This window comes from Myxine glutinosa, chromosome 1, assembly GCF_964187855.1.
Source record: "Myxine glutinosa chromosome 1, kmMyxGlut1.1, whole genome shotgun sequence".
Classification (NCBI taxonomy): Eukaryota; Metazoa; Chordata; class Myxini; order Myxiniformes; family Myxinidae; genus Myxine; species Myxine glutinosa.
Window position 1 is genome coordinate 6,652,323 of NC_136261.1, and position 13,239 is coordinate 6,665,561.

At 45.9% G+C, this 13,239-nt stretch overlaps 1 protein-coding gene across 9 annotated transcripts in view; it reads right to left on the minus strand.

The window, feature by feature from the left end:
- Positions 1 to 759: 759 nt before the first annotated feature.
- The window catches only part of LOC137421075 (DENN domain-containing protein 2D), a 102,514-nt gene continuing 90,034 nt past the window's right edge, over positions 760 to 13,239 (minus strand). For 4 of the 9 annotated variants that reach the window (XM_078779251.1, XM_068106761.2, XM_068106771.2 and 1 more), the window contains exons 10-15: positions 11,487 to 11,664; positions 11,054 to 11,095; positions 6,951 to 7,041; positions 6,570 to 6,806; positions 6,347 to 6,391; positions 760 to 1,006 (exon numbers count right to left, since the gene is read on the minus strand). In XM_078779251.1, coding sequence (XP_078635377.1) covers positions 999 to 1,006; positions 6,347 to 6,391; positions 6,570 to 6,806; positions 6,951 to 7,041; positions 11,054 to 11,095; positions 11,487 to 11,664 — 601 coding nt within the window. In that variant the 3' untranslated portion in view covers positions 760 to 998. Of the gene's footprint in view, positions 1,007 to 6,346; positions 6,392 to 6,569; positions 6,807 to 6,950; positions 7,042 to 11,053; positions 11,139 to 11,486; positions 11,665 to 13,239 lie in introns of those variants that run through there. The other 5 variants (XM_078779419.1, XM_068106780.2, XM_078779449.1 and 2 more) reach the window with 3 other exon arrangements.

The following is a 13,239-nucleotide window of genomic DNA, read 5'->3' on the forward strand; positions in this document are numbered from 1 at the left end:
GCTCCTTTAACCTATCCGCTCTCTTTGCCATTCTCTCTTCCCACATCCGCACCGTGTCCAGCCCATCTCAGCCGGAATTTCACCAATCTCCCCATCAAGCTCATCTGCAGATGAATAATCCTTATGTACTTGTGTCTGTGGACAGAGTGAACCAATACGTGACTTTCAAAATGATGCATTTCCGATCGATTGCTCGGCACGCATGCGCAGAAACTCTTAGCAACAAAGTCAATCGGGGCGGCCTGGACATATTTCATGCCTCCCAGATGAGAATTGTAGAATGAAACTTTTTAAAAACTTTTAAAGAAGCCGAAATTACTGTGCTTGTAATCTTACCTGCGAGAAAGATGTGTGCGTTACTATAATTCATCCTTTGCTTGTCCAACTGTTGTCTCCACTGTCAGTTCATACATCCTCGGTTAACTTGCTCTGCCATGAAAATTTACTTTGAGGACATTGACATTGCTCCAAGACCTCAGACCACATGACAACAAGTCCAGTGAACCGATTGGTGGACAGACCTGTTTTGGTTATGACGTAATCAAATTTGGCAATCCCCAAGTCTTGCTTCATCGAGCACACCCACCATGTAAAGAGGAAATGAGATGTACCTTATCTGCAGAACCTGGTGGTCAGGGCTTTGCATTTCCTTTTGTCTTGGACTTAACTCGGCCGTGAAAAAATTGCCATCGAGTTCAAAAGGGCTATGATGGCATTTCACAGAGGCGGAAATGGTGACATAGTGTGAAAAACCTCGACAAAGATTCCACATTTTAATGGGTGGAGGATGAAAGGACGGAGTTTAAAAACAAAACCTGATTAACGAGATTCCAGGTGCAATTTCCACTGTGGCACATAAGTCAACACGCTGAACCTTCACCTTCACCTTCACATTGAAATGGACAAGAACTCCGCCAGCGCTTGTCGGTCTGTGGGATGCTGTACAGGAAGTGGAATGTCACAATTCACCAATGGAGTTCTCACCACATCTTGGTGTATCAAGAACCTGTGGACATAAAATGGTACATTTAGAGCCGTGAACCCCCGTTTATTAAATGGTACATTTAGAGCCGTGAACCCCCGTTTATAAAATGGTACATTTAGAGCTGTGAACCCCCGTTTATAAAATGGTACATTTAGAGCCGTGAACCCCCGTTTATAAAATGGTACATTTAGAGCCGTGAACCCCCGTTTATAAAATGGTACATTTAGAGCCGTGAACCCCCGTTTATAAAATGGTACATTTAGAGCCGTGAACCCGTTTATAAAATGGTACATTTAGAGCCGTGAACCCCCGTTTATAAAATGGTACATTTAGAGCCGTGAACCCCCGTTTATTAAATGGTACATTTAGACCCGTGAACCCGTTTATAAAATGGTACATTTAGAGCCGTGAACCCGTTTATAAAATGGTACATTTAGAGCCGTGAACCCGTTTATAAAATGGTACATTTAGACCCGTGAACCCGTTTATAAAATGGTACATTTAGAGCCGTGAACCCCCGTTTATAAAATGGTACATTTAGAGCCGTGAACCCGTTTATAAAATGGTACATTTAGAGCCGTGAACCCGTTTATAAAATGGTACATTTAGACCCGTGAACCCGTTTATAAAATGGTACATTTAGACCCGTGAACCCGTTTATAAAATGGTACATTTAGACCCGTGAACCCGTTTATAAAATGGTACATTTAGAGCCGTGAACCCGTTTATAAAATGGTACATTTAGACCCGTGAACCCGTTTATAAAATGGTACATTTAGACCCGTGAACCCGTTTATAAAATGGTACATTTAGAGCTGTGAACCCCCGTTTATAAAATGGTACATTTAGAGCAGTGAACCCGTTTATTAAATGGTACATTTAGACCTGTGAACCCGTTTATTAAATGGTACATTTAGACCCGTGAACCCGTTTATAAAATGGTACATTTAGACCCGTGAACCCGTTTATAAAATGGTACATTTAGAGCTGTGAACCCGTTTATTAAATGGTACATTTAGACCTGTGAACCCGTTTATAAAATGGTACATTTAGAGCTGTGAACCCGTTTATAAAATGGTACATTTAGACCTGTGAACCCGTTTATTAAATGGTACATTTAGACCCGTGAACCCGTTTATAAAATGGTACATTTAGACCCGTGAACCCGTTTATAAAATGGTACATTTAGAGCTGTGAACCCCCGTTTATAAAATGGTACATTTAGAGCAGTGAACCCGTTTATTAAATGGTACATTTAGACCTGTGAACCCGTTTATTAAATGGTACATTTAGAGCAGTGAACCCGTTTATTAAATGGTACATTTAGACCTGTGAACCCGTTTATTAAATGGTACATTTAGAGCTGTGAACCCGTTTGTAAAATGGTATTACTTAATTATTATATTATCGATTTATTAAGTACTTATTTATTTCCCTTCTATTCTGGGCGATATATCAGGCCCCTTTTGAGTTTGGAAGCTGTGATTAATGACTCATGGCGTTTTCCATTGCCCAGTACGGTTCGGTACGGCACTGTCGAGTACGGTTCGGTATGGCACTGTAGAGTGCGGTTCGGTATGGCACTGTAGAGTACGGTTCGGTATGGCACTGTAGAGTACGGTTCGGTACGGTACTGTAGAGTACGGTTCGGTACGGCACTGGAGAGTACGGTTCGGTACGGTACTGTAGAGTACGGTTCGGTACGGCACTGTAGAGTACGGTTCGGTACGGCACTGTAGAGTACGGTTCGGTACGGCACTGTAGAGTACGGTTCGGTACGGCACTGTAGAGTACGGTTCGGTACGGCACTGTAGAGTACGGTTCGGTACGGCACTGTAGAGTACGGTTCGGTACGGCACTGTAGAGTACGGTTCGGTACGGCACTGTAGAGTACGGTTCGGTACGGCACTGTAGAGTACGGTTCGGTACGGCACTGTAGAGTACGGTTCGGTACGGCACTGTAGAGTACGGTTCGGTATGGCACTGTAGAGTACGGTTCGGTACGGCACTGTAGAGTACGGTTCGGTATGGCACTGTAGAGTACGGTTCGGTACGGCACTGTAGAGTACGGTTCGGTACGGCACTGTAGAGTACGGTTCGGGACGGCACTGTAGAGTACGGTTTGGTATGGCACTGTAGAGTACGGTTCGGTACGGCACTGTAGAGTACGGTTCGGTACGGCACTGTAGAGTACGGTTCGGTACGGCACTGTAGAGTACGGTTCGGTACGGCACTGTAGAGTACGGTTCGGTACGGCACTGTAGAGTACGGTTCGGTACGGCACTGTAGAGTACGGTTCGGTACGGCACTGTAGAGTACGGTTCGGTATGGCACTGTAGAGTACGGTTCGGTACGGTACTGTAGAGTACGGTTCGGTACGGCACTGTAGAGTACGGTTCGGTACGGCACTGTAGAGTACGGTTCGGTACGGCACTGTAGAGTACGGTTCGGTACGGCACTGTAGAGTACGGTTCGGTACGGCACTGTAGAGTACGGTTCGGTACGGCACTGGAGAGTACGGTTCGGTACGGTACTGTAGAGTACGGTTCGGTACGGCACTGTAGAGTACGGTTCGGTACGGCACTGTAGAGTACGGTTCGGTACGGCACTGTAGAGTACGGTTCGGTACGGCACTGCAGAGTACGGTTCGGTACGGTACTGTAGGATACGGTTCGGTACGGCACTGCAGAGTACGGTTCGGTACGGTACTGTAGGATACGGTTCGGTACGGCACTGCAGAGTACGGTTCGGTACGGCTCTGTAGAGTACGGTTTGGTACAGTACTCCCTGTGTCGTTTTTTCCATCGCACAACAGAACCGTGAAAATAGGCGGAGTTATCTGAAGTGACGATAAAAACGGCGACCGTGGTTGCGTAATTTCTCATGATGTCGTTGGATTTGGTCTTCTGACCAAACACTGATGAGGGCTTGCACCTCAACAGCAGACCAAACTGAACTCTCCAGGTTTTCCATGTATTTTTTTCTGATTCTCATCACTTATGCTTTAGCTATCTTCTCTCCGGAATTGTGGTATTACAAAATGGCGGTTGGGTCTGAACATTGCGTGACGGTTCTGTGACGATTGTGATTGACCAATCAACGGTCTGCAGTATTGCGAGCTCCACCCATAGGTCCGGGTTCGGCTCGCTTGGTACCTATCCATAACACGAACCAAACTTAGCACGGGTACTTAGGTACGGTACGGTTCGCTTGGCAATGGAAAAACCAAAAAACCGATTTTTGTTGCGGTACGGTACGGTACGGTGGTGGGAAAGCACTATTGTTTTCTAAAAGTTACAGCGTCGGATGAAATGGTGGTGGTTTATGTAATCAATTAGCCAATTGATTAATTATTTAATTTTTATGATTATGATTTATTTATTTTCATTATTAATCATTTATTAGCGCTGAGGAAGCGCCTCTAGCGAATGACTTCCAGCCAGTGTAACGCGAATTCCTGTCACAGGAATTCTGAGATCATATAAGTGTGACGTGGCAGTTCCTGATTGGTTCGTGTTGGGGAACCCCTTCTCGCTGCCGACGTGACGTAAATTCGCGCACGCGCACTGGTGAAGCGCGAGATTCGGCCCAAGGTTCTTATTATTATTATTATTATTTTTGTATACAAGATCGAGGCTCGAACCATGATCGAGGCTCGAAATTCCATGCCCGAACCTCAGCGCAATCCAAGAGGATTCACTTGTTTATTTCATTCCTAAACTGGGCAATATCTCAGGCACCTTTTGGGCTAGAAAGCTAATATCTGGACATGACAATGACCAAGTGATGTGGCCATAAAGGATATTTCTGATTTGTTGTTTCATCAATTAATCGATTTATTATTTATTGATAAATGTAATTTTTTTTTTTGATATTTAATTTTCAAAACGTTACAGCTTCGGATGAAACACTGGTGGTTGCGGTATACTGTTAGCCAATTGATTAAGAAATTATTTTACGATTGGTATTTATTGATTTTAATTATGCAATTAATTAATCAATTATTGTGCACCTCTCCCTCCAAATACAGTCTCTACGAGCTGCACAGCGGTATTGCGGGGCTCCGTAGGCACCCGGCAATGCCGTGCGCTGGAGGATATTTATTTATTTGGCATGGGGGTGGTGTACTTTGAATGGATCTGTACTTGTTACCCTCACCTGAGGAGAGGGTATTGCATTTGAGTCAGTTTGTTTGTCTGTCTGTCCGCACAGAATAACTTTGATTTTTTTCTGCAACCGTTGGTCCGATTGACAGGAAATTTTCAGCAGAGGAGCGCCTCCTCCTGTAGAATATTTGAATGATAATTATGACGTCATAGTGGTACAGGCGCCGGTTAGTGGTACATAATTATGACGTGGTACAGGCACCATCTTGGAAAAACCTCACACCTCTATCTCTGAAACCACTCCATGAAAAAAATTGAGACCTGGCTCATTGTAAAAAAAACTCTCCATGGGGAATAAAATATGTTAAGGATGATGTCATAATTTGACAAGTACAAAACTTCATCTGATGAAGATGAAATTTCTTGAGCATAATCTAGGAATAAAGTAGGGGAGAAAAAAATACTGACGTGATTGGTCACATGGTTCGGCCGCCATATTTGTTTTAATGCAAAAGCCTTAAAAACCACTGAAAATACATCCTGGCGAGAGTTTACAATCTCTGCTCTTTCTTGTTTTCTTTGTTTTTGAAATTGTGATTTCTAAGGGCTCACTTTGAGTCGTTAATAACCTCTCGAGCTTGGCCTGAAAGTGATAAATATAAACCCTTTTCTGGAGTATTTGCATATCTTTGTGCCCAAAACACCAAATTTATTTACTGGGAGCTTCTTCTTCATCATCCATTTCCATTGTTACAGTGAGACAGACTGCCAAGCCGAGCACTTTCATCTTCCCAATTACCAACATTGGACGAAGAGTCTAGTTGATCTGAATCGCTGGACCCCATCGTGGGGAGAAAGGGGTCATGCTTAGCGTCGCATGAAGCGAGGGGTCACGCAAACTGCTGTGGGGAGCAATCGCAGACCTTTTTGGAGTTAACCCTTTGTCAGAGCAAGGGAGGATTAATAAATATTGTGTTTTGTTGTGTTTTTGTTTATAAAGGGATTTCTTCCCTCTTCAGGGACCACTCGAATTGCAGAAAACCACAAATCCAGAAATGATGACGATATGGACCAGAGCACTAACCAGTCCATCTGGAGACCAGAGCAATATCTCGGAGTAAAACAAATGTTGACACCACCGGTTGTGGAATTTAAACTGGATCATTGTGTTGAAAACAAGCAGTTGTAACATTTAACCAGCGAAACCACTTTTTATGATGTTAACAATTACACGAGTACGATCAAACGCACTCACCTGTTTCACTTGAGAGGAAGTCTCTAACTCGCTGTTCAAATATTTCTGCAAAGGAGAAAGCACAAGGTCTTTAATTGGAGGCACAGTAGACCCAGGATAGAGCAGAAGACTGGTCCTGTCCATTTGGGGGTTAAGCCCCTTGTGGATCAGTTAGAGAATACATTTATTGACCATCCATGCAGGCCCCAACTGTTTGTCGATAGATCCTAAGCCAGCTGCGCACCTTGTGTGGGTGTGCCGGTCTCGCGCTCGCCAATGAAGCCCTGAAAGGCCTGGGTCTGCATAAAGACCTTCATAAAGTGACGGGTAATCCTCGAGGGGAAGGCCTTACGGAACGCGTATTGGTTGAGGATTCTCCGCCCGTGCTTGTCCAAGTGCACGTGCCGGGGGTAAGTTCCGACGAGCCGGACATGAAAGTGCAGAAATGCGTTCGAGACCGTCTCCTTAAGGCTCAGAGATCCTGTAGGGCAGTTAAAAGGTCATTGGGTCAGCTTAAGCCCTGAACTGGATGCATCACGAGTGTATTTCTGGAACAAAGCAAGAATCGTTTTACCTTGCAATGTAATGGGAAATTGTTGTCTTGCCAAACATGGTGTGTGATTACCTGGGACAGATGCTCGAGATGTGCAGGTAATCAGGTCCTCCACCAAGGGGGCTGCCAGCTTGGGCGGGAGGATTCGAGCCTCGTCCCCCACCTGGAATGTGCCGAGATGGTAATAAATCAGGTGTTTCAGGAGTTGTCTGACATTCCCATCTGGTGATGCAGAGATCACCGAAATATATTTTACTTTTCTGATTTACAGGAGAAAACGTTGGTGGAAGGTCATGCGCTTGGAGGATATCAACAGGTAAAGTTCAACGCACAAATAACTTGAAATTACGAACACTGGAAAACGATAGGAAATCAAAATGAGGAAAATACAGTTGTACAAGGAAATGATCCATCTGTATATGAACAATACGTTTGGAAAGGAAAGGGGAACATGGCAGTGAAACTTTATGTAAAAAGGTGATGTCCATGACGAGAGTTCTTGGAAGGAAGGAAGAGCATTCAAAACAATTCCTCTTTCAGAACGGGAGGTGAAAGAGGGAGGAATCACACCTGGACCATTTTCAGGTCGTTCTGTGCACGACAGGACTGTAAGAATAAACGGTACAGGTAGGAATGGTACAAGGCACTCCAGGTCGATACAATTCTTCATCGTTTTGACTTCATTGTCACTTCAAGCACGGATCGTGAAACAGGGAATGAACATGAGGGTTGGCAAGATGGAGACATTGGGAAAGAGATGCAAATATAACTTGATGACTGGAAAGGTTGAATAAATCAGCATTTTTACCTTCGCCGCCGAAGGTGGATGGAGGTTATGTTTTTACACCTGTCGGTCAGTCTGTTTGTCTCTGTCTGTCTGTTTGTGAACACGACATTTCAAAGTTGTGGACGGATTCAGACGAAACTTGGACAGATTTGGTATGTGATGACAAATTTATTAGATTTTGGTGAAGATCTGGATCAGAGAATTTTAAGTGATTTTTCACCAATGAGTGATAAGGCCAAAAACGATATATGGTTAGGGTTAGGGTTGTTGGGGTTAGGGTTGTTAGGGTTAGGGTTAGGGTTAAGGTTGTTAGGGTTAGAGTTATTAGGGTTAGGGTTAGGGTTGTTAGGGTTAGAGTTATTAGGGTTAAGGTTGTTAGGGTTAGGGTTAGGGTTAGGGTTGTTAGGGTTCGGGTTGTTTGGGTTAGAGTTAGGGTTGTTAGGGTTAGGGTTGTTAGGGTTAGCGTTGTTAGGGTTGGGGTTGAAGTTGTTAGGGTTAGGGTCGTTAGGGTTAGAGTTGTTAGGGTTAGAGTTGTTAGGGTTAGGGTTAGAGTTGTTAGGGTTAGGGTTGTTAGGGTTGGGGTTGTTAGGGTTAGAGTTGTTAGGGTTAGAGTTGTTAGGGTTAGAGTTGTTAGGGTTAGGGTTGTTAGGGTTAGGGTTGTTAGGGTTAGAGTTGTTAGGGTTAGGGTTGTTAGGGTTAGAGTTGTTAGGGTTAGGGTTGTTAGGGTTAGAGTTGTTAGGGTTAGGGTTGTTAGGGTTAGGGTTGTTAGGGTTAGGGTTGTTAGGGTTAGAGTTGTTAGGGTTAGGGTTGTTAGGGTTAGAGTTGTTAGGGTTAGGGTTAGAGTTGTTAGGGTTAGAGTTGTTAGGGTTAGAGTTGTTAGGGTTAGGGTTGTTAGGGTTAGGGTTGTTATGGTTAGAGTTGTTAGGGTTAGGGTTGTTAGGGTTAGAGTTGTTAGGGTTAGGGTTGTTAGGGTTAGAGTTGTTAGGGTTAGAGTTGTTAGGGTTAGGGTTGGGGTTGGGGTTGGACTTGTTAGGGTTAGGGTTGTTAGGGTTGAAATTGTTAGGGTTAGGGTCGTTAGGGTTAGAGTTGTTAGGGTTAGAGTTGTTAGGGTTAGAGTTGTTAGGGTTAGGGTTGGGGTTGGAGTTAGAGTTGTTAGGGTTAGGGTTGTTAGGGTTAGAGTTGTTAGGGTTAGGGTTGTTAGGGTTAGAGTTGTTAGGGTTAGGGTTAGGGTCGTTAGGGTTAGAGTTGTTAGGGTTAGAGTTGTTAGAGTTGTTAGGGTTAGGGTTGGGGTTGGGGTTGGACTTGTTAGGGTTAGGGTCGTTAGGGTTGAAATTGTTAGGGTTAGGGTCGTTAGGGTTAGAGTTGTTAGGGTTAGGGTTGTTGAAAAAAGTATTTCAAAAAAGATATTTCAAAAAGTTGTGGATTAATTGTGACAACTTGGTGGATGTGTAAACAACAAGCCAATCACATTTGGGTTCAGGTGCAGGTCGACTTTATCATTCGGATACAAAACATAAAATGTTCAACCTGTTGGAGGTATACGCTCGACCGAGTCGTTCTAGTTGTTACAGGTGATAATAGAACGGCACTTGGTCGAACTAAAATCGTCTTCAACAAAATCGAATCATTTCATCCTCGTCACACACCCAACCTATCCACAAAATTTTGTCCTAATCCGTCCACAACCTTTTGAGATATCCTGTTCACTGAAAGACAAACAGGGGCTGAAAACAACTGGATCAAGAAAACGTACATGGAGCACCTGAAGGGTCATCATGCCGCAATGGAGTTACCATGAGCACGTATCTCGAAGAATGAATTGCTTCGAATGGAGGATATGCCGCCATTTGAATCCATCGCGTGATAAAAACAAACTACTTGAACAAAAAAAACCATTAGCTGCAAGAGGTACCTGCACAGAGTTAACACAGGTAAGCAATACCCATGGTCTAACTTCACGCAAGACATTCTGAGATATGCAAAGTCATCCCAACGGGAGAGAGACCACATTGAGCTGAGATATGCAGAGTCATCCCAACGGGAGAGAGACCACATTGAGCTGAGATATGCAGAGTCATCCCAACGGGAGAGAGACCACATTGACCTGAGATATGCAGAGTCATCCCAACGGAAGAGAGACCACATTGACCTGAGATATGCAGAGTCATCCCAACGGGAGAGAGACCACATTGACCTGAGATATGCAGAGTCATCCCAACGGAAGAGAGACCACATTGACCTGAGATATGCAGAGTCATCCCAACGGGAGAGAGACCACATTGACCTGAGATATGCAGAGTCATCCCAACGGGAGAGAGACCACATTGAGCTGAGATATGCAGAGTCATCCCAACGGGAGAGAGACCACATTGACCTGAGATATGCAGAGTCATCCCAACGGAAGAGAGACCACATTGACCTGACGCTTAAAAACAACTTGAGCGTGAGGTTGGAAATGGAAACTTGGCACGTCTTCATGGAAAGCTTTCCGAGTGGTCTCGCTTTGATGACCCCCAGATGGCATCTTCTCGAGTTGGGTCAGTATGTCCATACTGTGATCCAAACCAAAAACGTACATGCTTCCCTTTCTTCATCATCACACCAAAACGTTTTCCCAGAACACCAAATGAGATTTGGAAGGATAAGAAAATCCGAATTTACAAGAAATGTCGAGAACAAAAAACTCCAATCAACTTGAACATAGAGAGAGCAAATAGAACCAGGTAGGACCTCGGTTGGGACTTTGATTCGGCCATCGGGGATACTTTGATTCGGCCATCGGGGATACTTTGATTCGGCCATCGGGGTACCTGACTCCACCAAGAGAATAACCATGTCGAAGTTAACTTCGTCAAGGGCTAGTTCTCCGAGACTGCACTTGGAGATTTTCAACTTATTACACGATGAGGATTTTGCTTGTTTTCGGATGCAGGAAACTAACGACGGTTGTGCCGCCATATGAAGTCCCAGCTGATCATCATGCTTCGTCCATTAGCAAAGTGTTATTTTCAATTTTTTAATTTTTTTAACAAAGACAAGTCCGTTTTTCTGCGTCGTTTGTTTTTTAAAAAATAAATAAATAAAAAAGAACAAACTGGAGGCAGAAAAACGGATTTATCTTTGTTTAAAATATTAATAAATCAAATTGTTGATTTTCTATTGTGTTGAACGACCAACGGAACCATGTGCACCATACGCATCCAGGCAGAGACCCTGCATTGGTATGACCATTCCAGGCTCAATGTGGAATCTTGTATGGGTCACATTGGGGAGGTTAGGATTCGGATAATCCATAGTTACCACAAGTATCAAATTCCAAGTTTTAATCAAAGGCTTGAAAAAAAGAAAAACCCGGATCGGACTCGGAATCAAATGCTGGATTTCTTACCTTCCGCAGAAAGGTCCTTCGATCGAGATCCACCAACAGGACCTGGAATTTCGATTTTACAAGTCAGTGGCACAATCAGCTGTTTCTGCAATGACCACACCATGCATGCAATACAGGGTGGACCGAAAGTCCCTTTACCCCTAATAAATCCCTCACACTCCATCCCTCCTTTCCCCTCCAAGTGCTAGAGAAACGAGTGTGGTAGTCAGGGAGATAGCGATTGAAGGAAAGGAAAGGAAGAACTTAACATTTAAACGAATATTAAACATGGCGATGGTATACAACAGTAGTCTTGGTCCACATGAAGATCATCGGTGATAATGAAAATTAGGTTCAAGAGGATCATGAAGAATGTGCAATTACCACTTCCTTTAACTCCATTAAAATCAGTGGTGTGATTATGGACAAGATTATATCGGAAAAGAAAACTCACCTCCTCCATTGGCTGGTCCTCAAGAAGAGGAAGAGTGGCGCGTTGCAGACCTAGTATGAACGGTGTGGGGTTGCAGACGGCATCAATGAGGGATGGAGGCAGCACCGGGATGTACGTATGCTGCCAGGAGAATGGGTAGAGCAGCACCACCAGGGCGTGTATACAACGGGACAGCTGGCTGGGGACAAGATCCATGGTGAATCAGAAATATCCAACATGGGGTCTCTATTGGTTAGTCACAAATAGCCTCTGCAGTCCTCACTCTCTTTCACCCTCCAACTCTCCCCCCAATCTCCCCCCAATCTCCTCCCCTCCTCACCCCTCAATGTCTTTCAGTCTCCAATCCCTCCCCCCAATCTCCTCCCCTCCCCATCCTTCCCTCTCTTTCATCCTCTAGCCCCTCCCCCCAATCTCCCCGACTCGCCCCTCACCCTTTCACCCTCCAACCCCTCCCCCCAATCGCATCGCCTCCTCACTCTCTTTCACCCTCCAACCCCTCCCCCCAATCTCCTCCCCTCCTCACTCCTCACTCTCTTTCACCCTCCAACCCCTCCCCCCAATCTCCTCCCCTCCTCATTCCTCACTCTTTCATCCTCCAACTCCTCCCCCCAATCTCCTCCCCTCCTCACCCCTCACTCTTTCACCCTCCAACCCCTCCCCCCCAATCTCTTCCCCTCCTCACCCCTCACTCGCTTTCATCCTCCAACTCCTCCCCCCCCCCAATCTCCTCACCCCTCACTGTCTTTCACCCTCCAACCCCCCCCCCCCAATCTCCTCCCCGCCTCACCCCTCACTCTCTTTCACCCTCCAACCCCTCCCCCCCAATCTCTTCCCCTCCTCACCCCATCCTTCCCTCTCTTTCATCCTCTGGCCCCTCCCCCCAATCTCCTCCCCTCATGCCTTACTCCCTTTCACCCTCCAACCCCTCCCCCCAATCGCCTCTCCTCCTCACCCCTCACTCCCTTTCACCCTCCAACCCCTCCCCCCCAATCTCTTCCCCTCCTCACCCCTCGCTCTCTTTCATCCTCCAACTCCTCCCCCCAATCTCCTCCCCTCCTCATGCCTCACTATCTTTCACCCTCCAACCCCTCCCCCCAATATCCTCCCCTCCCCTTCCTTCCCTCTCTTTCACCCTCCAACCCCTCCCCCCAATCTCCTCCCCTCCCCTTCCTTCCCTCTCTTTCATCCTCCAACCCCTCCCCCCAATCTCCTCCCCTCCTCATTCTTCACTCTTTCATCCTCCAACTCCTCCCCCCAATCTCGTCCCCTCCACACCCCTCGCTCGCTTTCATCCTCCAACTCCTCCTCCCCCAATCTCCTCCCCTCCTCACCCCTCACTGTCTTTCACCCTCCAACCCCTCCCTCCAATATCCTCCCCTACTCATCCCTCACTCTTTCGCCCTCCAACCCCTCCCCCCAATCTCCTCTCCTCCCCTCCCCTCCCCATCCTTCCCTCTTTCATCCTCTAGCCCCTCCTCCCAATCTCCTCCCCTCCCCAACTTTCCCTCTCTTTCATCTTCTAGCCCCTCCACCCAATCTCCTCCCTTCCCCACCCTCCTCCTCACTCTTTCATCCTCTCGCCCCTCCTCCAAATCTCCGACCTTCCCCACCCTTCCCTCTCTTTCATCTTCAAGCCCCGCCTCCCAATCTCCTCCCCTCCCCCATCTTTCCCTCTCTTTCCTCCTTTAGTCTAGCCCCTCCTCCCAATCTCCTCCCCTCCCCTATCTTTCCCTCTCTTTCATCCTGTAGTCTA